The 26,495-nt window shown below is 28.5% G+C and overlaps 4 protein-coding genes across 4 annotated transcripts in view; 2 read left to right on the forward strand and 2 right to left on the reverse strand.

Moving 5' to 3' along the window:
• LOC145753152 (S phase cyclin A-associated protein in the endoplasmic reticulum-like) overlaps positions 1–11,263 on the forward strand; it is a 52,609-nt gene extending 41,346 nt beyond the window's left edge. Inside the window, exon 33 of the mRNA XM_082569547.1 lies at positions 11,093–11,263. Coding sequence (XP_082425673.1) covers positions 11,093–11,100 — 8 coding nt within the window. The 3' untranslated portion in view covers positions 11,101–11,263. The remainder of the gene's footprint in view (positions 1–11,092) is intronic.
• Positions 11,264–15,939: 4,676 nt separating this feature from the next.
• Positions 15,940–17,226, reverse strand: LOC145753058 (uncharacterized). The gene is made up of 2 exons (XM_082569443.1): positions 16,655–17,226; positions 15,940–16,518 (listed from the first exon to the last, which is right to left on the reverse strand). The coding sequence occupies exons 1-2, from the start codon at positions 17,195–17,197 to the stop codon at positions 16,048–16,050; spliced, it is 1,014 nt and encodes a 337-aa protein (XP_082425569.1). The 5' UTR covers positions 17,198–17,226; the 3' UTR covers positions 15,940–16,047.
• Positions 17,227–18,660: 1,434 nt separating this feature from the next.
• Positions 18,661–20,729, forward strand: LOC145752683 (uncharacterized). Its single transcript, XM_082569004.1, has 6 exons — positions 18,661–18,817; positions 19,022–19,209; positions 19,589–19,769; positions 19,844–19,984; positions 20,078–20,390; positions 20,508–20,729. The coding sequence occupies exons 1-6, from the start codon at positions 18,715–18,717 to the stop codon at positions 20,515–20,517; spliced, it is 936 nt and encodes a 311-aa protein (XP_082425130.1). The 5' UTR covers positions 18,661–18,714; the 3' UTR covers positions 20,518–20,729.
• Positions 20,730–21,218: 489 nt separating this feature from the next.
• Positions 21,219–26,269, reverse strand: LOC145752332 (serine/threonine-protein kinase NLK-like). The gene is made up of 9 exons (XM_082568598.1): positions 26,139–26,269; positions 25,705–25,834; positions 25,213–25,265; positions 24,907–25,013; positions 24,365–24,533; positions 23,719–23,845; positions 22,965–23,165; positions 22,210–22,414; positions 21,219–21,658 (listed from the first exon to the last, which is right to left on the reverse strand). Exons 1-9 carry the CDS (start codon positions 26,192–26,194, stop codon positions 21,513–21,515), a joined length of 1,194 nt encoding a protein of 397 aa, XP_082424724.1. The 5' UTR covers positions 26,195–26,269; the 3' UTR covers positions 21,219–21,512.
• Between the last annotated feature and the right edge of the window lie 226 nt (positions 26,270–26,495).

Below are 26,495 nucleotides of genomic sequence, written 5' to 3' on the forward strand. Positions count from 1 at the left end.
CTTTAGGTTTACGAGTAAAAAACGTGAACAATTATAGTATAGAGAAACAGTTTACTAATATTAGTAAAGAAATGTACAACTAAGCGATTTGAATGTCGAAAATTAAATTTTAAAAATTGAAAAAACAAAATTTTTTCGACTCTAAATTTTTTCGAAATTTTTTTTTGAAATTTTGATTATTGAATTCACAAAAAAAATTGCGAATTAACAAACTTTTTGACAGCCGACGGTTTTATTATTACGAGGCAACGACCTATGCGCGACATAGATCAAATATTAGAGTTTGGTTATGCTCTGTCTAATTTCTATGAGCGCGTTAACACCACAAAAAGAATGACTCTGATCGAACAGGCGCCAATTTTGTGCAACAGTCGGGTTATAATTGTCAAAATATTACGTTTTTTATTGAATTTAGGTACTAGCATTTTGACTACGCTTTTCTCGAAAATTGAAAGTATTTTAAAGATTGTATTGTGATTTTTTGGAGCGTATGTCAACTATGAAATTCTAGTTAACGGTAAAGGGGTGTAACTTAACAATAAAAACATTTACACATTCAGTTCTGCAAAAAATGCTCTTTTTTCAAAAAAAAAAAAAACTTTCTAAATATGTCATCACGACTAAAAAAACAATTTTACAATTCTACAAACCTTACTTTTTTTAACTTTGGAATTTTAATTTTGCAGCGGTACAAATTCACATTTACAGAATTTTTGTGCGTTTGTTTAAAATCCCTTGATACTTGGTTCTGGTTTGGCGGTATATGATTAAGCCTAATTAAGCACAACTAGCAACTGTCAATTTACAGGTCTTAATTCCTGATCGCTTCCCTAACGGATTGGACTTAGTACGCGCGATTACCATAACACAACTGACGTATGACGGCACAATCCCCTTAATAATTCTCAGAGATTACGCCGGGCGCTGTGAACGATTTTTTCCGCTAAAAACGAAAAAATTCCCATGCCCGAAATACGGTCTCACCCAAAGAGAAAGGACTTTTATGTAAGGACAGCGCTTTGTGCCCTTTTTGTTGAATATACAATGACAAAAACCGCACGCTTTTGTGCTGGAAAAGAGCTTTAATTTACGCTGACCGAAATGAGGGTGATTGATATTGTTATAACTAATTTGTTTCGATCTGCCTGTTAGTTGATATTCGTGTTAAATTTAGTTCATTTTGTAGCTACCAATAGGCAATATAACTACCCTAAAAATAGACCAACATTTCGAATTCGATTTTAACTTTTGATAAAGTAAAATTAATTTAACACCGGCATCTACAAAGCACTTTCTCGGCTCATCTAAAACTTGTTATCGATCATTATCAACCAAGTAAATGTATGATCGATCTGTTCTGCGTTTCAAAGGCGATAAAAACAACAAAACCAAATATTAACGTGTTCTTCTAGTTAAAATACAACACTGGGTTTACAGCGCATGTAAAAACGGTTTTTGCTGCCAAAAATGTGTCTAAAACAAACAAAATGGTATCGACTTTCAGACTGCGTTTTGCGGCCAATTTTCGTACAGCTGAAAATCAAATTTTTAACCCCAATTTCCCGTAGTCATACCCTAGCAATGCTGCTAAGACCTTAACATGTTGTCAGGCCATAACGGGTTAAGACACTGTATTTAAGACACCTCACTGGGCTTAAGACACGGTCTGTAATTTGATCCTAAGCTTCTACAAAGGTGATAGCAAGAGATCGAAAGCCTAATTTTGCGGACCTGTCAAGAGGTTGTACGCGCGTATTAAATCATGCGTTACTTTTCAGACCCTTGCGACTGACATGATCAATATTTTAGTAAACAAACTAGTAATAAAAATGAAATAAAGCGGTAATTTTTAGCGGTTAGTCTGCTGAATGTTGCCAAGTTTTTCGACCGTACATAAATGTAATTGACAGAAGTTAGCTGATAGCTTAAGTCGGCGTGAACTGCGTTGTATTTGGGTACAACGAAACATACAAGGTAACTTTAACCTCAATACTGTAACCTAAGACGCATATACCTTAAATTTTAATCACAACCTAAGCCAGCATGTCTGAAAAATTACAAAAATCGCCGATTATAAATCAGCCTCCCCAGCCAAATGATCTGCGGTTTGGTAAAGCTTTGAAGATATTATCCCAATTTAATTACTACTAGTTACATTACCGTGTGCCGACTGACGGGCTACCTAGCAAATGTACACGCCAATTTTAGTCCCCTAGGAACCCAAACCAAAGGCGCCGAAATACGGGACCAAGACTACTGAACGGCTGACAAAAACCGAGGACAATGCAATATTACCACATAGTCCTTCTAGACGACTGCTTGTGTATAGACCCTAGTAGTTTTAATTTCGTTTTTCTGTCACCTACAGTAACCCTATAGCCTTATGACATAGACTTGACTGACATTTAGTGTAATAGAACTAAGAATTAATTAATTAACGCTTAAATGAATATTAATGCCTTTAATTTGTTAATTCAGTAGTAACTAACTGCTACTAACAAGTCCTAATACTGAAACTGTTTTCTTAAGATTTAAATGGCATTGTTTTAAATTGTGAAATTAAATTAAGGTCCTAAAATAAAATTTTGTATTTATTATCATATTAAATGCCGTTCAATAGCGTTTTGGTATCAATATATGATCAAATACTACTCTGACGTTTGTTTATTTTTTCAATTTAAAGACGCGCGTGCAGACCTTGATTTTAAATCAAATTTTTATCTTTGAAAAACACAATTTTTAAACTGCAAAAAAAAATAATTCGCAAGATTTTTGCTAAAAACTGTTACTAAATTAAACCATTTAAAATAATATAATAGCAAATTAGTAATTAATTAGTTCATTTTATATATATTTATTTAATTAACAAAAAAATGCTAAAATTTATTAAATTTTTATATTTTTGTTATCCTAAATTTTTAACAAACTAAGTTTTTTGACTAATAATCTTTTCTTTATGACTCAATCCCCATATATTATGACGTCAGGATCTCACGTTTAACATTCTGACAAGTTGACAGACTGAATTGTCAGAATGTTAACCATTTGAACTTGCTAAAGATTAGGTTACAAAATGTAGGGTTCATTCGTATTTACAGTTCTATCAGCTATCTAACTATATGATTAGTTGATTTTTTCCGTGATTCTAATTGTATTGTGCCTTAATTTTGGGTTAAAAAACTGTCTAACTATATTTATATATAATAGTTATGTTTAATTAACCTTTAAAATTTTGACCTATATGTTAAATCGAATATTTATCATTTTTATTTTATATTTAAACATGTACTTTGCATAGAGGGGTTTAATACATATAAAATTGAATTAAATTCATGTATGAATAGACTATAAAACCACTTTATTTGCTAATCTAGTATTCTCTATAACTCTACAGTAAAGTAGCTATTTTTTTTGTAACTTTATAAATTTGAAAAAAACTTATATTTTTCTAAAGTTTAAAATATAGTTTAGTTGGTTTTTCTAACTAATTTGTTTTTAAAAGTATTCTGACTTCTCTATTCTAAAGCGTACTGCTGCTAGACTGGGCTAAGCGAAAAATATAACTCTTTTTTCGTACAAGCTTTTAAAATTTCACCACCGGTCAGTTTTTTCTTTTTTTGCGTGTTCCGTTTTTGAAGTTTACAAGCTATCGCCTTAGTTATATTCTAAACGCCATATTGACCTAACTGTCGTTAATTTTTATACGATTTTTAACGATTTAAAAAAACCTTTTGTACTAGTGTAGCTGGTAATACCACAGTGCCTTATTTTATTATTAAATATGATGTACATACGCATTTTAAAATGTAGAATATTAACATATTTTACATAAATTATTGCGAAATGTATAATAAAATTCAAATCTAGTTGCTTTTAATATAAGAAGTTAATTAAATAAAACCTGTATTTAGGCTTATATTAAATGTACCTTTACAAAAATCTTAAACTATGTTCTACAAATAAAAAATGGGTTAAAATCTTTAAATTTTGAGTATTTTTTTCAAGAAATACGCCTTTCCAAAAAAAGTTTACGTAATTTGCGTATTTTTAGCAGCGCGTATTAGAAATCCTAACGTTATTGACAGATCAAAAAGTTACGCAAACTGGTTTCGAGTTTCTCCATATAATATCGATATTTTTTCGCATTAAATTTTCATGAAGATTTTCTGATTAGACTGTAGGGCTTAGGTCTAGGTTTTGGAAGGTCTAAGTTACGGAGAAATAATTACGTCATTTTTAAAAATCAATGTTTGAAAAGGTGTTGGGTTTTTAGACTAAAAATATCGTAGAAAAAATTTCAAAAAATAAATTTGTAAAAATAAATAATTTTCAGTATTTTTTAAGCAGAATTTGTTTAATGTCAATTTTAAATTTAGGCATTTTTTTTAAATAAAAAGTTGGATTTTTTTGATTTGATAAAGATATCAACACATAGGGCAAAATTTCTGTACTTCGTAGCCCGGACATTTTGCAAAATCCCCGCGGGAATAGAAAGCGGTCGATCCGGCAAAATGTCACACTCTCGGGACCCTCCGATTTTTTTCTACGATACTTCGACACACGATCCCTCTACCCTAAATATGTCCGTACGCTAACCAGGCCACGTTACGTCACAATCTATGACGTCATAAAAAAGGTCACGTCATCAAAACGATGATACATGAGTTAAAACGGGTGATATGTTAAAAAAAACGCGAATTTTCGTGAGATATCACGGGGCGCGCTTTGGTTATTATTATAAGTCGCGCGACTATTTATTGTGTCGACGCGCGCTCATAATTAATTTCTCGCATATGTTTTAACGCACTAATAACATGTCGTACGCTCGTCGTTAATTTTAAGGCAATATGGCGACGAAGAATTTTTCGATGCGATTTGGAAATCATTTTTTAAGCGGCTTAAACTGTAATTGCTACCAGATTATTGGGGATTTTGGGTATTTAATACTAGGCATTTGAGATTGATATTTCTTAAGAGTGCTCGACGTATATGTTTTAATTAAGGATTTTAATACACGCGTGTTCTTTAAAAAAATAACAACATTTTTTTACTTCGTTTCGAGGTTATAAAAAACTATTTATTTTTTAAAAGGTTTTTAACATAGAGATTATAGATAGCCTTAAAAAGTTACAATTTTAGTAAATGTAAATTATTTGGAATATATATAAAAAAAATTGTCGATTGTCAAATAACGTTAATATTTATTTTTAAATTAGAATTTTGTTTTTTACATAATTTTGGTGGTACTTACTAATTAGTTTAGGTGTAAATACAATAATATTTTTGGTAAAAATGTTATTCTTGCTATGGGAAAAATACCTATACCTTATATTATACAACTATATCTCCAATAATTGAGCCACATTCTGTCAATTATAATTAACAGCGCGTTAGTAGACACCTATGTTAAAAGTACTTGGCAATTATGATCGCCGTAATTTCTTTATTTATCCGTTTTGTGACGTCGTGATTGCGTCATAACCATAACGTTTGTTGCAAATGTAAACGCATATGAAAGTTTGGTAATTAGCGGCAATGAAAAACTTATTAAATTTTAAAAATATTTTTTTGAGTTTAAAAATTTTGGAAAAATTATTTTTTGACAATTTAAGAAATTTGTTGTTTTTGCAAACCACTTGCGCTACCTAGTGGTTGCATAAATTTATATTTTACAGGTAACAAAAGGTGCGAAAAAATATTTTTGACTTAACTTTACCACAAACAAATATAATGCAATAAATAATTAAACTTTTAAATTAAATTTTTTTTTAAATATATCGCAATACTATTTAATATTAATTTACATTTTTAAACGGTTTAAAATTTAGTTGATTAATTCTCAATTTATTTGGCGCAGTAACTATAGTAACGCTAACGAACCGCCCCTCGGGAATTAAGGCGAACAAATTTTTTGTCAAAAATTTTGACACGAAATCAATTAACCTTTTTTTTTACTAACCATAGGGTTATACTCAATTCCCACTGGCCAGTAGTAACACAATTAGCCTTAGCCACCTCCTAGAATAGGATTTACAGACCTAAGCCTACTGACCAGCCATTTTTTTAGGCCTAGGGTTTTCAAGTAGTATGTAAAGATAGGCTACTACCAGCGCGCTTATAAATCGATAAAATCCCTTGGGTATTTTTACGTCGTTTTTTCGTAAAGCATGTTATGGAATTTTTGGACTGACTTTATGCTGTGTTTAATAAAGTCGTCGCTAAGTTAGTGGCATATGCAACTCGTGAAAAAGTCTTTAAGGTGGACGCGTCAATTATCAGCTGACTAATCCTTTTCCGCATTTGTTTATCCTCTAAACTCCTGGGATTTTAACTTTAATGTGTGCGTCATTTTTGTTAAGCCCAAAAGCTTGGGCTAAAACTGTAACACATTTTAAATGGCGTCTACTTTAAAAATTGCTATTTTTTTTGTTTTAAACTTTAGTTTTGAACTGTATTTCGTGATTTAAATTAAGAATGACGCGTACTTACATTGGCGAAGAAAAATAGCTTCCCAACCTAATTTATCACACTTTTATTCAATCCCACCCAATCCGATATTTCCAAACCATCTTAATCAATATCCAAGTCAGTAGCAATATCGCTACAAGGGCTATGATAATGGCTTGATAAGCAGCAGGAATTGTTCTCACAGGCCTAACAGCTGGGCTTGGAAAGCAAAACCAAAGTTAAGACCGCTTTTGAGTCAGCCTAGTACTGTATGTGTGATATCTATTGTATCGTAAAGCGGTATTGGGCTTCTGATCTTTAAATATGACTTCAGGATTCTGTCAGTCGTCGGCTGCTAGTTCCAAGACCTCCGTAGTTAATTCCGGCAGGGAAAAAAGGACACGCTGTTAAGGCCCAGCGGGAATTTCTAGCCTGACTGACTATCATCTGTTTTTCTACGTCCGCCTTAACAGCGTTAATAGAATAGACTAGCTCTGCGGTAGGCTACTACGCCGGGTTTGGCCGTTTGAAATCTGGATTTCTTGATGGCTAATTTGTAGGCCAAGCAAAGGCGTGAATAGCCTGCTGTGTAATTGTATTTTCACGCAAAGTCTTAACATATTGCTGCAGAAATATCTAATAAAATGCCGATGATTTTTTTCTTTCAAATTTTTCTCTTGACTAAAACGACAAAAAAACACATAAAACTTCTACTTTTTCCCATTCAAACAACGTGTTAAAATTTAACACTCTTTCTAATTTATCCAACGTCAATTTAAACCTTTATTAGTTATTCAAAATACAATATTTCTGCACTATAAAATGGTGTAAATAATATATAACTATAAACGACCTATTCTGCAATTGTAACTGTGCCAATACGCGTGATTAGCAAAGCAAATTGAATTTTTTATGGCTGTCTCGAGAGCTAATTCGTTTTGTTCGCTAATTACTACGATCAAAAGCTACAGACAACCTTGTGCCAGTACTAAATCATGGGTTATTAATTTAAAATAACAAAAACAAATTAAAAAAACAGATTTTAAGAGGTGTAAACATTGTGGTTTTGGCAAAAAAATAGTTAAAATTTTTAGTAGTTTTTCACTTTTAAAAAAAACTTGTTGTCAATTTTGCTTAAAAGGTTGATATTAGAAAATGCGTTGAAAAAATGCGCGAAGTACAGTTTTTTAGGTGAAAACTAGACCTAATTTTTAAGTATTTGTAAAACAATTTTTAATTTTAGAATTAATTAATCATTTTATATTCGCTCTAACAAAATACAATCGCCCTAGTAAAGCAATCCCTAATAAAACATTTGAAATCGAAAGCGTCAGTCGGTCGTGTTGTTTATTCTACATAAAATCACAAGATCATAGCAGTGTGGCTGTTGTCAAAACACGAGTCTATCAAAAACCAGGCTTTTGCGAATCTTATTTGCTTTGCTTGCCTGTAATTTCTGATATATTATTTGCAGCTGGCATATGCTTGTTAGTGTAAGGTACCTGTATGTTATCATGCTGGCGATTTTACACGAGGACATTATTGACTTTAGGGTTGTAGTACATAACTGATTAAAACATAGGCTACTAAAAAAGCAGTACGCGCCTTGCTTGCTAAGAAAAACAACCGGTAGCGCCCTAATTTCTTAACGAATCGACTGGTTTTATTAAACAGAACATAAAGAAAGTATTTATAGTTTGTAATATCTATGACACATTTTTTTTAGTTCTTAAAATCACAGAAAATACTTTGAATTTTCGATCCGCCATTGCTCTGAAAAATGTCAACAGGTTTTGTCACAAGGGCTTCAATGATGTCATAGATAACATATTTTTTCGTTTGATTTCTATGGCGGTTAGATAGACAGCCTGAAAACATCTGGCAATATTTTCTTCGTGGGAAATGTGATAAGAAAAAAATGTGGGGTCCTTTAAAAGAGAAGTTCATCATATTTTGATTCATTCAAGATCATTTTTCGTATAACTTTGATAAAATTTGACATAAATGATTATTCATTTTGATAAAAACAATGACATAGCTATAAAATATTTTCCAAAGTTTCACAATTTCAAAAAAATTAAAAATTTGAAGACAATTTGGTAGTTTTTTGTTTACAAATGGTATTTAATCCAAATGTTCTCTAATTAACATGCGTTTCTATTGGATTTGTTACGCGCTGCTCCAAATCATATTATACTCATCTAGCCTAATACGACCGGAACTTTAGGCCTGTCGTGTTGCTATGCCAACGTTGCGTAGTGTTGCCAATCGATTATGTAAGCCTAGAATCTGACGTGACTAATTGGCGTAGCGCAAAAAACAAGTTTTCTCTTATTTTGATGTCTTTATTCGGCATACAATCGCGCTTGCAATCTGTTTGTAAGACAACGCGACTAAGATGGGTTGATAAGAGATGGTAACATTTGTCGCAACTGACATTCAGCATGTTTACGCTTTTCATGCGTGGCTCTGCGCCACTGTTATTTTTATTATGACGTCACGTATCTAGTTTATTGAAATTGTGAGTTTTAAAAAAAAATTTCAAAGGTTAAAAAACGTTTACAAATTTTATGAAAAATTTTGGAACGAAATATTTAATATTTACCAATTTAAAATTAATTTTGTTCAATTATCTTGTTAAATTTAATTTTTTTGTTAAAAATCTTTTAAAACTACTATAAAATAGTAAATATGGTCATAAATGAAGATATCTCTGTAAAAATCATTTTTACGACAAAAATCAAATAAATTCACGGAGTTTTACTGCCCACTAGCGGTTAAAGTTAAACTTATATAAATTCGTATTTTTTAAGTTATAATTTTTTTAATTTATGTGAATTTCTTAAAAACTCTAATTTTTATTATTAGGTATAGTTTATATAAATTTTACTAAGCACTTGTAATGAATATTTTAAATTAATTGCCCTTTAAATCGAAGAGAAAAAATTCTCAGCTGGTGAGTTGATTAAAACTTCAAAACTTTGTTTGATGCTTCAAGCAAAATTGAAGCAGGCGAAATGACGACATCCTTTGAACAGTGATGTTATAAGGTAAAGTTGCTTGATATGCCTTTTGTTTATGTATAAAAATAGGTTAACTATGCAATGCAATCTAGTTTAGGAATACAGGGAATTTCTAATTAGATGTATAGTATGTTTATTAAAGTATTTAAGTATAGTTTGCAAGTTTATATTTTGATATTTTTAAAAGTTACATTTGTTATAAAGAATGATATTATAATGGTATGAAACAAAAAAGTTGTCTTTTTGTCTTATGTAATTTTATATTGAATTTAATTATTTCTTAGATAATGTATAATAATAAGTTTAACAATTACTTGAGATATAAGATTAGGAATATTAGCGAATGAATGTTAAAGGATTACCAATATTGGAAATAACTGTCGAATTATAAACAATAAAAATACTTTCAAGAGAGGACAAAGATGCAACATATTAAGGTTCGTTTTGATTCGATAATGGTAAACTATTAACGTTTATAATAAATGTTTACACGTAGAATCTTTATCATTGTAATATATAATATAACTGTTAAAGTTATTGGGTATCTATCATATAAATTAAAATAATTAAAAATGTGGAGTTTTTTAATTATAAGGCTTAGAGCATATTTTTTAATTTTTTTTATATACGTTTATAGTATTTGTGTATGCAGATAAATATTAATCTCCATAGATTTTCTTAATACGTAAGCTGTAAAATTGGCAAAAACAATGGACCTACTGTTAATTTTTGATAAGGTTTGTAATAATGTATTTCTAAATCCCAGTTTCCTAAACCCCCTTTATAAAAAATATTAATTCGGTAAAATGTGTTTATTTTAATTTTCGGGAAAAAGGGTTTTCGGTAAACGATTTTCAGTAATATGAGCGAATACATGTAACAATACATAGCAAACTTATGTAGAAATGCAGAATAAGTTTCAATTTTAAGAAATATTAAACCACATTTTAGAAATCTCACAAAACGACCGCTACAAGATGACCACGTGACAATAAAGATATAATGTCTTCAGTAAAAAACTAGCGGCGATGAATGTTCAAGTTAATACGCATGGTAGATAAATTTTTTTTAATTTAATTTATTTTTGCCAAAGAATGTATAATATAGTTAATAGTAGTTTTTGCTATTTATTAGTTTTTTATCAAAAACAAAAATCAGCAACTTTTATATATATTTATAGCGAAATTAAATATAAAAAAGCAAATCATTGATTTAAATATGAAAAAAATTATTTAGGAATATTGTAAAAACTATGTCTCGCCATGGGAGAAAACACAAAAAACGCAACTTTAGCCCCATCTAACGGCTTTAAACAATTAGGTATTTTTTTATTGGTACTAAGCAATAATTAAAATTACAAAAACAATCAAAATTTGTTGGGTAGCATATTAAATTTGTCGAAGCGTCACTTGGCTCAATTCGAAATGCTTCTCTAGCATTATTGTGTATAATCGGTATTTTCTATTCTACTATCTAGCAAAAGTTAAAAAATATTTTTAAAACTTAAAAATAATTTTAATGCACGTTTAAGTAATATATGTTAGACTGTGACGTTGCCATTTTATGAACGATATTAAAATTTTAAATTGTGTTATAACTAACATATAATTATTTTCTTACAGACCACTAAATTAAGACTTCTGGCGTAAATCACGTGACGACAATAACAAAAATACGCAACTCTAGCCCCGACTAGCGGTCGTTGTTATTTGGGTAAGTTTTATATTTTCTATTGTATATAAAATCTATTAAAAACAAAACCCAAATAATCTATTTAAAAAATTATAATCTATTTTTGTAACTTTTTTAAAATTGAATGTGCAACGTTATTGTTAGCTTTTAAATTTTTAAATTTTTTTTATTGAACTTATATTTTATCTAACTTTTCTATAAAATTCTAATTTGACTAATTAACATTTTTTACGCAAAAAATACTAATGTGTAAAAAATTAAACTTTTTATAAAAATTATTTAATTTTCAATTCCTAAAAGTATCCATTTTATCATAAACGCGTCAGTTTACAAAGTTGTAACGAACTGATATCACGTGACCATGACAATGCATGATATTTTCATGCTAATGACGAAAAATATTTTTTTAGATTCTAAACTCCTTTTACTATAACAAGCGCACTGGCCTAACAAACGTATTTTTAAAATATTATTTAAAAATTTAATATTCATAAAAGTTATGAGCATATTTCATAAAAATTGCCGCTTTTTTAATTTAAAATTATAAGTTTTATTAAATGCGCATTAAGTTAACTGAAATACCATATAAGAAGATTTAAAAAAAGGAAAAAAATTAGGACACAATTTTGTTTTGGTTAATTTACATACCTAGTGACCCTGTTTTATTCGGCTAAAATGTCGTTATTATTTTTTTGTATTATTTTACAGAATAAGTCTAAGAATGTCAATCTACAATGACAATAAAGAACAGGCTGACTTTTAAAGAACGTTTAATTTCTTAATGTCGTATTTTGTGTTGTGTAAACAAATAAATATTAAATTTTATTTTGAACAAATTTTTTGATTTTTTCGTTGAGTACTTAAAAATGCATCGTCATTTGTAACGTTGTGTTGGCCAAGTGGTTAAGGTGACTGTATGGCTCTCTTGGGTCTCGGGTTCGAGTCCCACCAATAGTAGGTAGGGTAGTTACTTCCGCTAAAAATAAAAAAATGAATACAATAAAATAAATCGCAGTAAAAATAAAAAGCGTTCAATTCAGGACAAATTTTTTTTAAATAAATTCAATCCCAAGTGATCCTGTGACCTTTCATGCATATACATACATATTGGTAGAAAAAATATCGAATTTTTTTTTGTTAATTTTGAATTCTTTTTACTAAAATAACCCCAATCGCCTAATGAACTTGTTTTAAGAATATTATTCAAAAAATAAAAACAAAAAAGTTAGGGCAAACTTTTGTTTCGACTAATTTTGGTACCAAGTGACCCTATGACCTAATACGCATATGTATTTTGGTACAAAAATTTTCGAATTTTTTTTTTCAAATTTTAAATTCCTTTTACTATAATAACCCCAGTCGCCTAATAAACTTTTTTAGGTAAATTATTTAAAAATATTAATAATTATAAACGTTATGAGCATATTTCATATAAATTGCTGTTTCTTAAAAATCAAAATTTTAAGTCATAATAAATGCGCATTGGGTTAACTTAAATTCAAGATAAAGAAATTTGCGAAAAAAATTAAAAACAAAAAAATTAGGGCAAATTTTTGTTTCGATTAATTTTCGTACCACGTGACCCTTTAACCTAATACGCATATGTAGATTGGTACAAACATTTTCGATAATTTTTTTTTTCAAATTTTAAATTCCTTTTACTATAATAACCCCAGTCGCCTAATGAACTAATTTTAGGAATATTATTCAAAAATATTAATAATTATAAAAGTTATGAGCATTTTTCATATAAATTGCTGTTTCTCAAAAATCAAAATTTTAAGTTTTAATAAATGCGCATTGGGTTAACTTAAATTCAAGATAAAGAAATTCGCGAAAAAAATTAAAAACAAAAAAATTAGGGCAAATTTTTGTTTAGACTAATCTTCGTATCACGTGACCCTATAACCTAATACGCATATGTAGATTGGTACAAAAATTTTCGATAATTTTTTTTTTCAAATTTTAAATTCCTTTTACTATAATAACCCCAGTCGCCTAATGAACTTTTTTTAAGAATATTATTTAAAAATATTAATATTCATAAAAGTTATGAGCATATTTTATATCAAATGCTGTTTCTCAAAAATCAAAATTTTAAGTTTTAATAAATGCGCATTGGGTTAACTTAAATTCAAGATAAAGAAATTCGCGAAAAAAATTAAAAACCAAAAAATTAGGGCAAATTTTTGTTTCGACTAATTTTCGTACCACGTGACCCTATAACCTAATGCGCATATATGTAGATTGGTACAAAAATTTTCGATAATTTTTTTTTTCAAATTTTAAATTCTTTTTACTATAAGAACCCCAGTCGCCTAATGAACTAATTTTAGGAATATTATTCAAAAATATTAATAATTATAAAAGTTATGAGCATATTTCATATAAATTGCTGTTTCTCAAAAATCAAAATTTTAAGTTTTAATAAATGCGCATTGGGTTAACTTAAATTCAAGATAAAGAAATTTGCGAAAAAAATTAAAAATAAAAAAATAAGGGCAAATTTTTGTTTCGACTAATCTTCGTATCAAGTGACCCTTTGACCTAATACACATATGTAAATTAGTACAAAAATTTTCAATAGTTTTTTTTTTAATTTTAAATTCCTTTTACTTTAATAACCACAGTCGCCTAATAAACTTTTTTTAGGAATATTATTTAAAAATATTAATATTCATAAAAGTTATGAGCATATTTTATATCAAATGCTGTTTCTAAAAAATCAAAATTTTAAGTTTTAATAAATGCGCATTGGGTTAACTTAAATTCAAGATAAAGAAATTCGCGAAAAAAATTAAAAACAAAAAAATTAGGGCAAATTTTTGTTTAGACTAATCTTCGTATCAAGTGACCCTTTGACATAATACACATATGTAGATTAGTACAAAAATTTTCGATAATTTTTTTTTTTAAATTTTAAATTCCTTTTACTTTAATAACCCCAGTCGCCTAATAAACTTTTTTTAGGAATATTATTTAAAAATATTAATATTCATAAAACTTATATGCATATTTTATATCAAATGCTGTTTCTCAAAAATCAAAATTTTTAGTTTCAATAAATGTGCATTGGGTTAACTTAAATTCAAGATAAAAAAATTCGCAAAAAAAAAAAATTAAAAACAATAAAGTTAGGGCAAATTTTTGTTTCGACTAATTTTCATATCAAGCTACCTTGTAACTTTATATGCATTGATTATTAGATTCATTTTTTTTAATAAAATGAGAAGTCTAGAAATGCATCGTATATCAGTGGGATTCAAACCCGGCATGCAAGATCGCTACGCTTTAGCCTTAATCACTAGGCCACTATGGTTATGCAAGGACATCTGCAATTCTGCGTACATAATAACAAAATGAAAAAAATATATCAAAAAAAAAATTAATTTTAACATTTTAAAAGATAAAGCAAATATCAGGTTAGCAACACCATAAAATATATTTTTTCTTAATAGTTGTTGTTTTTGTATTGATTGTTATACTGATTCTTTACCATGTCTGTGAAACAAAAACATTAGTTATTGATGCAATATTATTAACTAACTATACAATAAAAAAATATCTAATTTTTGTGCTAGTCAATATAAATAAAAAATACATAAGAATCTTAGGTATATTAATAGAGTTCTACTAAAGCACAAACTTATAAGTTTTGCGATTTTGCATATATTTAATAAATTTGTCATAACTATCGTAAACATTAATATTATGAGTTAAAATTTTGCGAACAGCATTTTTTAAACCAGTGCGGTTGTAATAATAAAATTAATTTAAAATTTAAATTTTTTTTTCTTTCTACTAATATATAGCCCATATATAAAAGGTCAATAGGTCACAAACTGCGCAATTAAGAAAAAGTTGTATCTTTTTTTTAGTGACTTTAAACCAAAAATACTCTAGCTTAAATCTCAGTTATATTAATGCAGTCCCAATAAAACCTAAATTTATAAGTATGTCACCAACTTTACAATTTAAAAAAAACGCTGTTATTTTTTTATGGACTATTTATAGCATTAGCTAGTCCAGATAGCAACGCTTTTGTGTATATATAAGCATACTGTAGCGAAATAAATAATACATTCATAAAATATTTATATTAAAATACTGTTTTAAATAATATTTTTCAAACCTTTTTAATAAGATGAACTGACGTAATTTAACAAATCCTTTTTTCCTTTCGCCATTGTACAGCAGTTGAAAGTTTCTATTTGGTACATAACTATTAAATATACTTTTACTTTGTATAAACTACACATTTCTAATTAATTAACCCAGCTATATATAAATTCTGTAGAATACGATTTGAAGTCATGTTTTAATTAATCAGTATAACCTATTTAAAAACACATTAAACATATCGTTAAACAACTGAACACATGCTCATGTCAACGAACCTACATAATCAATTTTAATAAATAAATTGTATTTAAGTTTCTATTAAGTGTAAACCTGTATATAAGTAAAATTTATTATAACTAAGTTTCACTACACTATTATATATTGGCTAACTATATGCAATAATTACCTAACTTTACCTTTAAAAATCCTCTTTACTGTACTATAGTTGTTTGCTTTTTAAGTCCAGACTATAGAAACCCAGCTGTTAAAAACACGCTCTGCCCTGAGTTGTTTTAAGACATTTTATGAACGAACCACGTGCCGATTTCGTTTACAAGAATTTTCATTGCAACTAAACCACGATTTTAAATTAAGTAAAAGTACTAAAATGTTAATAAAAATATATTTTTACATTTTTGTTCTTTGCAATTGTAGTTTGAAAGGCAGTATTATATTTATACTTTAGTAACTATAACTTGCATAATATACATAACAAAAATTGCTTTAGGCAAATTACGAATTAATTATATCAAAATTAATCATTTTAAGTTAATTTTAGTTTAAAAGGAAACATCATTTTTGAGTTTTGAGAAAAACACATTACAAGGCAAATAACGTTGGCAAAGCCACTAAAATCGTGAATTAGAAACATCGGTAATATCACGCTAGATGGCGTAGTGTAGATCAAAAAAACTGTAATTGTCACAGCTGTAAGCAGGTCCGAAATTATACAAATACAACCCAGTATAAACCATCTACGAATCCGTTGCATTAAGTTCTTAGTGTTGTGTTTTTCATGGCTAAACGTAGACGCATGCTCTTCCGAAATATGTCGCAAAACCGGTTGGTAGTTAGTAAATTCCTTAACAGGTGAACTAGGTTTTTCAGAGTGGCCATCATAAGAGATTGTATTCACACTAATAACGTTGTTCAGATCTGTTTTTGAAGTGTTAAGTTTCTTCATAGCACGATGGTGCTTAAGCATTGGATGTAGGTACATGTAGATTAAAAAAGCCTAAAAATAAATTTAATTTTGATATACTTTATCAATAATATCATCAATATTAAATGTTTTAATATATGTAAGCATAACATATAAAATAATATATGTTTTATGCCATATAAACGCCCTTTTTATAAGATAATTTTACCTGTATAACTATATAACTAAAGGCCACAGCAATAAAAGGAATTTGATCAATCATCGGGACATGTAAAACCAAGCAAGTTGAATCTTCGACGTTGAACAATTTGCCATTAAACTGAAACCCTAGCATAATAAACGGGTTTACCACTAACAAAGTTAAGATTACCCAACTAATTCTGGCCATCCAAGGTTTACGTAAATGTCTTAAAGCAGCAACTGCGTAGAACTGACTCTGCCTTGTCCACATGAAGGCATATGTAAACGAGAAAACAAGGTTTAGTAGTGTCGACTTTAAGCTCATAAGAATACTGCATGATAGGTCATTATAACCTGAGTAGATCACAATCAATTGTTGGCAACATCCATGCAATACGTTTGTGAATGTTGCTAAAATGCATAAAATCCTTAAAGCTTTTCCAGATTTGGGCTTTTTCGGGCATATAGCTTCGTACACAAGTAGTGCTATCAATGTATAAAAGTTCAAAACTAGAAATATTCCCGCCACTGCTTGATATGCAATCTGTTGGTCTTTTGACACATTATACATCAAATGACTTGTCGTATTAGGTAACTCTACAGAAGAATTCATGTTTTTTTCTAAAATACAAACACAGCTAATTCAGAAACAAGATGTTATAAAACTAAACTGTTGTTTTATACATAAATCTTTTAGGCTCTTAGCTATTTTAATTTTAGAATTTGCCGAAAACACATTTAATTACAATGTTCTAGATTTGTGTTGACTGAAATTCTATAAATACCCTATTAGTTTCAAGTTATTAGATTTAAACACCGCAATGTCAGACAACATGACTTCAGGCAATTTAATCTAAGTGCATAAGTATACACTATCTCGCTTACGAAATTTTAAGAATTACTTCTTAAAATCTTGACACAGTTATATCGATCAATAATGACTTTCCTTTTGGCTACCTACAAATTCAGAGAAATTTAAAAGATTTTGATTTAATTAACGAGTAACCCGAAATTTATCTTTTTCAAATATGTCTCAAATTTTTACATATTGTTGATATAAACAGTTTAAACAAATTATAAACAACATTGAAATCAACACATTTTTGTTATAAAAAGGAAATAATCTTGGCAGTTAATTTATATTTAATTTGTATTTTTGTATATATCTCTTTTAATGTTATTGATTTTGTAAGTGTTTTGTCAAAACAAATTTTGAAAGCCAAATATGCCAACAATAATAAATTGTTTTGATCACGCAGTGGCCACGCTTTTAGTAGAAAGTCACCTTTTCTCAAATCTGTTTCAAGAAAAACAACGTCGCTTATAAAATAAGAATTTTTTAAAAGACAATTTAAAACAAAATTTAAGGTATTGAGGAATTTAAATGTATTTGCAATACCTTTAACACGTATAGTTTTAAATTTATGCTTTTCGACCAATTAAAAAAAAGGTGTAACATAAAGAAATAAAATTGGATAAATATTAAACGATTAATATAAATCAAAATCAAGCTATATATATATATATATTTATTGCCAATACATATAATATACTTTACCAATTGTAACATCAAGTTACGGGTCATACGGTTCATGGTTCGAGCCTTACCAAAGCCTTAGATTACTATTAAATCATTTTCGTTTTAACATATTACTTTAATACAAACAAAAATTTAAAAAATAAAATAAGTTGATCCTATTATATTTTTTTATTCAATTAAGTTCCTAAATAACAAGAACCATGACGTCATTTCCCCCTTTCAAAGTACCAAAATATCAAAACAGCTGATTCGCCAAAACAAAAATCAGGTGATTGATCGGTCACGTGACCTTTTAGAAGCGATTACATAACTTAGCAAATTAACAGTTGCAAAGTAAGTTTAACTTTAGGGCGTTTTTGAAAATGGGTTTAAAATCTGTTTTGTAAGTCTACAGACAACTTAAAATAGCAGATGGTAGGCGGACTGACAGTATATTAAGTCAACTATCTGACTATTTAAATTAATTTGCTAGTTGTTTTTAAACATTACGTCAAGTTAAATGTTGTTTTTTACAGATAATTTTAAAGTTTGATAAACTGAAAACTTAAATGAATAAGCCCGATCTCTCGAAAAATGCTCTTGTTATTATATTGCTTTTGGCGTTTGCAGCATCTGTTACTTTTGCCTATTTAAATACATTTGGATGCAAAGGTAAAAATTGAAATTTTAAGTGTTTTGTTTTCTAAGATTTAAATTTTGTGGGTAGTTTTTAGGGATGGGATGTTGTAGGCTTTTATTTTATAACATAAATTGTATATATTTTTCTTCATCCTAAAAAAGGGGGTAATCATGCATTTTAAAAGGGTAATATTCTTACATTGAGGATAAAATCAAGTTAAAAATTTATATTTTTAGCTCTTTTCTACAATACAACTGGGGCAGTTTCCGACAAATATGCCCAACAAGCAACACCAGCCGGGATTATATTCGCAATTATTTGGCCGATCATATATATATGGAATTTTGCCGGGGTTATATATCTTGTAGTAGCAATGTGCTTGCCCAGCTATAAAAATCCAGTAACAATGGGTTTAGTATCATATGTAAGTTTAAAAAAGTTTACATTTTTTAACTCTTAAAATCCTAATAAAAAAATTTTATGATATTTATTTCGGATTTTATATGCATGTTATTGCAATAATGTTGACGTTTTTACCCCAGACTTTATTTACATTCTCATTACAAATAATAAAGTCTGTTTTTTATCAGCTGTATATATTTATTTAGCCAATGTTTTATTGACTAATGACTAACTTATAGTTGTTATGTAGACACATGTATTTACTATCAAACTAAAAGTAGTTTAATATTTAAATTACTTTCTTTTTAACAACGTAGTTAAACAAAATATATAACAGAAAATTGTTAAAATAATATAAAACTGTTTTAATAAATTTAATTTTTTTAATTTATTTATTTTAGCCTTTTCTATATGGATACATCATTACTTGTATATCCACATTACTTTGGCTTTTTACATTTGATCAAGAATTCTTAAATCTATCATTGGTCTTGCTTGTGATATCTGCTTTTGGAATGTATTTGTCGTTTTGTAGTATATGTGTTCGAACAAGCATGGATAGGCCAAGAAAACTGGACAACAGTAAAATTACTTTTTTTACATTTCTATTTTTTTAAATTTCATTTTCTCTTTTTTAATTTTTGATATTTTTTTAGATATGGTCTGGACTGTACGAGTGGTCCTTCAAAATGGCCTTGGTATCTATGCTACATGGTTAACCATTGCCACTTTGCTTGGGTTGTGTGACTACCTTCTGTACCAAGACAGCTTTAATAGAACAATACCATTGCAAAAAGGTAGACCAAAATCGCAAACGTTGCTAAAAACCATGTACTGTAATATATATACATTAAATCTAGTTTTAATTTAATTAATTTTGCCTATCTTAGGAAACTTGTCCATTGAAGATGCATCAACTTTAATTTTTGCTCTGCTGCTGGTCCTATCATTTGCCTGGTTTGTCGCCGAGAACTTCACCTACGAAAAAGTTTTCCGCTATGTGTTCACCACCTACCCTGTAATTATCATGGCCTTAGCTGGATGCATTGTTAAGCTACAAGATATGGAGAATGCTCACAGAAATTTCGTGCTTGTGTGTGTTGAAATTAGCATCATTTCTGCTCTGTTTTTGGCTAGAATCGGGCTTTCCATTTACAGGTTCATTGCATATCCGGCTGTCGAGTATGGCAAGTTGGAAAAAAAGTAAATATATTAAGTTTTCTTTAATTAAAAGCGCATTTTTTCATTTAATTACATGACATTGTGAAATAATTAGTGTTTAATTATATATCTTCCTAAAATAGCCTTTTTCTTTTACAGAGAAAAATAAATTTCCAATTTTGCAATATAAGTTTGAACTGTATATAGCACTATATTTTGTCTGCACAATTCTTATATGTTTAAGCAACAAAAATGCAAAATACTTACAAATAAAAACTTCCATTTTCTTTTTGTCTAACTATCCCAGTTTTTTAATATTGCTTTATGTCATGTTTTGCAATCTGTGTTCATTTTCGAATCCTGTAAAATAAATGATCATATTACCAACTTGTATATGTAAGTAAGGTAGATTATTGATACTTACCTTTAAAATTTAAAATTAAAGGTAAATTTTAAAAATTACATCTAAAAATAGAAAAAAGGTTAAAAAATACAATTTACATGAGAGTATATCGACATTTAAATTATAATATACAAGTTAATTAATAAACAAAAATATAAAAGCTTTAAAATAATTATGTAAGTAAACGCATAATAATATTTATGACTGGGTCAGAGTAACAAATGTTACTCTATGTTTAGGCTTCTTACACCAAGGATAAATCAACTTCAGAATTTACGTTTAATATTTGTACAGCAATATTACATTTATTTTTATTCACAGGACCACAATACTGCAATAAACAAAAATGATAAAAATAAGAAAATACAGCAAGCATCTGACAATGTGAAATATCAATAAAAAATAATACTAAAATGATTGATAAAAATAAAATAAGACAGAAATAAATTCATTTAATATTATTACACTATCATTAAAGTATAATAAAGGATTTCGAAACAGTATTTAAACAGTAATTTTAAAGGTAAGATATCATAGATGATATATGAGTTATATTTAGTGGTAAATGTCATTAAAAATAAAAATAAAGCACAATATTTAACAGTAGCCGATTAATAAAAAAGTCATTAAAAATATTACACTAACTCAGTTATTTTGATGTTAAATTTATAGCACAAAATGTAAAATTTCAGTAACAAAGTAAAAATGGCAAGTGAGCAGCACCGGTAGTGAAAGAGTACCAACAAGCCTTACATTCCCATTTATCTGACACCCTTTGGCGATGAAGGGACGTGGGAGTGTGCCACAGTGGAAGCTACAAAACGGGCAAATACACCGCTTTCTGAGTTAATTTTTAAAGGAGTTTTGCGACCGCAGGGTTGACTACTAATAAAAATTGAGACAGCATCTGTAAAAAAAATACATTTCATCTTAAAGTTAAAAAAAAAAAAATAATTTTTTAAAAATTTTTTTAGATGTTAGGTTGTGGGTTGGATTCCAACTGCCCCCATTTTAAAACATTTTTATATTAAAACAGTAACACTAATTGCTATTGTTTTTACTTAAATAAGTTTAATTGTTTAGAAACAGGCATAGAAAATTGTTTAAATCAACTCAAAACTGGGTCAAATTAACAAGTAACTATAATATAAAGCTGTGAACACCACATAAGGTTGTGGGTTCAATCCCCACTGCTCTCATGCTGTAACGCCCATAAGTTAAGTGGTATAACGGTATGAGCTCCTGCTGAGTCAGCACTTAATCAGCAGCATAATTATCTGGCAATTTTAATTTATAAAATCCCAAACTGTCAAAGGCAATTTGGAGACTGGGTTGGAGTAACAGATGTTACTCTATGTTTAGGTTGTGAAGGCGACCTCCCCACATCGAGGATAACAATTAAAGAAAAAAAATTAAAATCCCTACATTGATGATAAATATACATTTTATTTTTCTTACTTCTAACATCTTCTATGCTGTGTAACTCTTCTTCATATTGATCGTTAAACGGGTGATCGGGCAATGGCTCAAAATCCTGAGCAGAAGCATGTCTAATACCATCCATTGTAATACAACAACACTGGCACAAGCTTGTGTGATATCTTAATCTTCCTTCATTTAAGTATATGTGGGTTAGGGCATCTTCGCAAGACACTCTTTGGTCCTGTTATAATAATGTTAAGATTAAATTTTTGCTTTGCATTATGTAGTTTTTAAGTTATATTATTTTGTACATTGACTACTTAATCTTTGATATTTTGTAAAAATATCGTTGTTTTATAAACTTTTACAATTATAATCTATATTTCAGGTTTTATAATCTATAATTTTTTAAACCACCATAGGCAACTTGAGACTTGGTTGGGGTAACTGATGTTACTGTTTAGGTCGTAAAGTTGATCTTTCCACATTAAAGATAAATAATTATTAAAAAAAACTCTAGTTACTGAAACTTTGGTAACAATATTGTCAGCTCAACCAATTGAGCTATATAAAAATTATTAATTTTACAGTAACAGTAAAGCTTCGTTGGCGGCATAATTGGTAGTAAAACTTAAATCAATAGATCCTTAATATTATTACAAATCCTATGCATCACAAATAGCAGTTTTATTTAATTTAAAAGTCTACAAATTGGACATTCATATACATACATATATATATATATACAGATCATCCACTAAGCTTTATTATATATAAATAAAATAACTTACAGGATTCCAGACCAATAACTTTGACAACAAATGTGCAGCCTCATGTGTCATGTTAGGGGCAAGATGAAAAAACATGTTCGGCTTCGATAATTTATCTGCCATACTTCTGTAAAGATGAGCTCGTGTTTGTCGATTTTCCGATTTAAAAATTAAGCGCTGAGAAGTGGAGGGATCACGTAGAAGATTGTAAATCATTTCAATCTAAGAATTTTAAATAAATAATAAATTAATTGTTAAGCATAAGAGAATTAATTTTGTTTTAAAATTTAAATCTTAACATAGTTATTTGTTACTTAAAATAAAACTCCCTAAATTTTAATATTTTATCTTTCTTTTTAAGTTAATATTTTCTAAGAATCAGAACAAAAAACAAAAAATATAATAAAACATTCACAATTTTTTAATTTTTTAGACATCTTGTATTAAACATTAATATAGTAAAAATAATTTTTTCAGTATAAACTTGGTTAACATTTTGTGCTGTTTTTATTTAAGCTAATAATATTTTAATTCCTTAGAACAAAATATCACCCGTCAATAATAACAACAAGGCGCCCTACTTTAGGGTCAAGGTGTAATAAATATATATCTATGTTTAAGCTGTAAAGTTGGCCTTTCCACAACGAGGATAAATAATCTGGGCTAGGGTAATAAATTAAGACTGGGTCAAGGTAACAAATGTTACTTTATGTTTGGGTCGTTAAATCGGCCTTTCCACATCGAGGATAAATTTAAAGACGAGTTAAATACATACCTGGTTCACAGGACTGTTAGCTTGAAATAGAATTCTTCTGCCAAGTAGTTCAGCAAATATACATCCAACACTCCAGATATCAATAGCTGATGTGTAATGCCTTGCACCAAGTAATAACTCAGGGGCCCTGGGTAAAAAAAATTTTAAATTTAAAGTAAAGTTTTATGTAAATTAATTAATTTTAAAAAAAATTTTTAATAAAAAAATTTGGTGTTTTTTATGTTATTTTTTTGCTTTTGTATAAAAAAAACACCAAGTTACACAAGTTTACACCAAAAAACACCAATTAACACTATAAAAACAACAAGTTACATAAAAAACAACAAGTTACTTAAAAAACATCAGGTCACATCAAAAAACACCAACTTACATTAAAAAACTCCAAGTTACACCAATTTATGCTAAAAAACAACAAGTTACATAAAAGACAACAAGTTACATAAAAAACAACAAGTTACATAAAAAACACCAAATTACACCAAAAACACCAATTTTGATAAAAAGCACCAAGTCACACCAAAAAAACACCAATTTACAATAAAAAAAACACCAATTTAACCAAATCAAATTAAAAACAACAATATTTTATAACAATTTTTCTAAAAGGTAAATATCTAAATTTTACTAAAAAATTAATATTTGCTACCTGTAATATTGGGTGACCACCTCCTGTGTCATATACTTGGATTCATCTGGTTCAACCAACCTTGCTAACCCAAAATCACAAATCTTTAGTTTACAATCACTATTCACCAATAAGTTACCAGGCTTTATATCCCTATGTAAGATGTTAGCTCCATGAAGGTATTTCAAACCTAAAAATGTTTTTTTTATATTAATTATCCTCGATGTAAGAAGGACACTTTTTCAATTTAAACATAGAGTAACATTTGTTACTCTGACCCAGTCTTGAGTTGCTTTTGGCAGTTTAAGATATTATAGATTATAATTGCCCGATAATTATGCTGCTGATTAAGTGTTGGCTTAGCAGGAGTTCATACTGTTTATTACGCTTTTCTTAAGAGTGCTGTCGGTTAATTTTAAATCAATCTTAATATCAAAAGAGAGATGTTTTAATATACGACAAAACCATGGAAATTAAAAGACTATAGCAAGTTTTAAACAACAAAATTGGTTTTGTAGTTTTGCCTATAGTATATTTATACAAGGACAAATTTTTCATCTTACCTCTTAAAATTTGATATAGAAATATTTTTACATGGTCGGTTGATAAAGTTTGATGAGAGACAATTATTTTGTGCAAGTCAGTGTGCATTAGATTAGTTATCACATACCTAGAAAAATTTTATATATTTTATAAATTATTTTTGTATATGTATAACATTTTTAGACATGATTTTTCGAAAAAGCTAAAGAAGTAATAATTTGTCCTATAAGTTTTATAAAAACCATAAAAATAAAACATGATTTAAAAAATAACGCAAAGGGTGACCTTAATTCTTTAACAAGTTTAATAAAAATCTTTTTTCTTACATTTCTTCGTAAGGGCTTTCCACTGGTGGTAGTACATCAACCGCTGACAAAATCTAAAAATTTAAGAATTTTAATTTTTAAAATGTCAAATGTTTGTATAAGTTTTAAAAGCATAAATAAATATATTTTTATTTTGACCAATTTGGAAGAGCTTTAAGTTTTTTTTGTATTTATCCTCGATGTGGGAAGGTTGACTTCACAGTATAAACATAGAGTAACATCAGTTACCCTGACCCAGTCTTGAGTTGCCTTTGGCAGTTTGGGATATTATAGATTATAATTGCCCAACAATTAAACTGCTAATTAAGTGTTAGCTAAGCAGGAATTTATACTGTTTATAGCGCCCTGCTCAAGGGCCTTACAACATGAAAGCAGTGGGGATCAAACTCAGGATTTCATGTAGTTGTTTAACAATAATTTGAAATTAAGCTTTTAAAAAATATTGACATTAAGGTTCTAAAAAAAACTTAAAAAATAAATAAAAACAATTACATTTTCATGGGTAAAGTAACACAACATCTTTAATTCCCTCAATACTCTTTTGGCTGACATGACATTATGAAAAACATTTGGCATCTTCTTTAAAGCAACTTGTTTACCATCTCTCGGGTCTTTTACTGACCTAGAAATTGAAAATTTGGTAATTTAGCATTTATTTTATTTTGAATGCCATTTAAAAAATTGCAAATCAAAAAAATATTAGGCCGTTGTAAAAAATATTCATTTAATGTTCTAAGGCCGAAATGATTGGCTATAGAAACAAATCTTATTTATTTTTACACAAAAAATGTCATTTAAGATTTAGAAAACGTTAATTTTAAGACTTTTCGTCATCAAAATTGTACAAAAACGATACTTTTAAATGTAAAGCGGTTAATTTTTCAATTTAATAATATACAAGTTAAAATAAAACATTTTTAACTTACCAAACCACACCAAATGCCCCATAACCAATCGGTTTATCAGTACTTACAATCTCCATTAACTTTTACTAATTTAAAAAGTATTAAAATAACTTTTTTTTGTTTACAAAATCACGCGAATTAAATAATTAAAAAGCTGAAGACAAAAACAAAATTAAAGGGGGATCCCCTACAGCGCAGTGTTTCCAAAGAAATAAACAGTTTTTAATTAATTTTTTAAAGCCGTCCTTTTTGCATTAAAGGTAATTTCAGACATAAAAGTTGCCTTTTTACAATTATAAAAGTCGTAAGTAAAGTTACTGTTTGTTTTGAAGTCTACCGCTTATTAAATTCTTTAAATTTTAAAGATTCTGAGAAAAT

The sequence above is a fragment of the Corella eumyota genome, chromosome 5, assembly GCF_963082875.1.
Source record: "Corella eumyota chromosome 5, kaCorEumy4.1, whole genome shotgun sequence".
NCBI classification, from domain to species: domain Eukaryota; kingdom Metazoa; phylum Chordata; class Ascidiacea; order Phlebobranchia; family Corellidae; genus Corella; species Corella eumyota.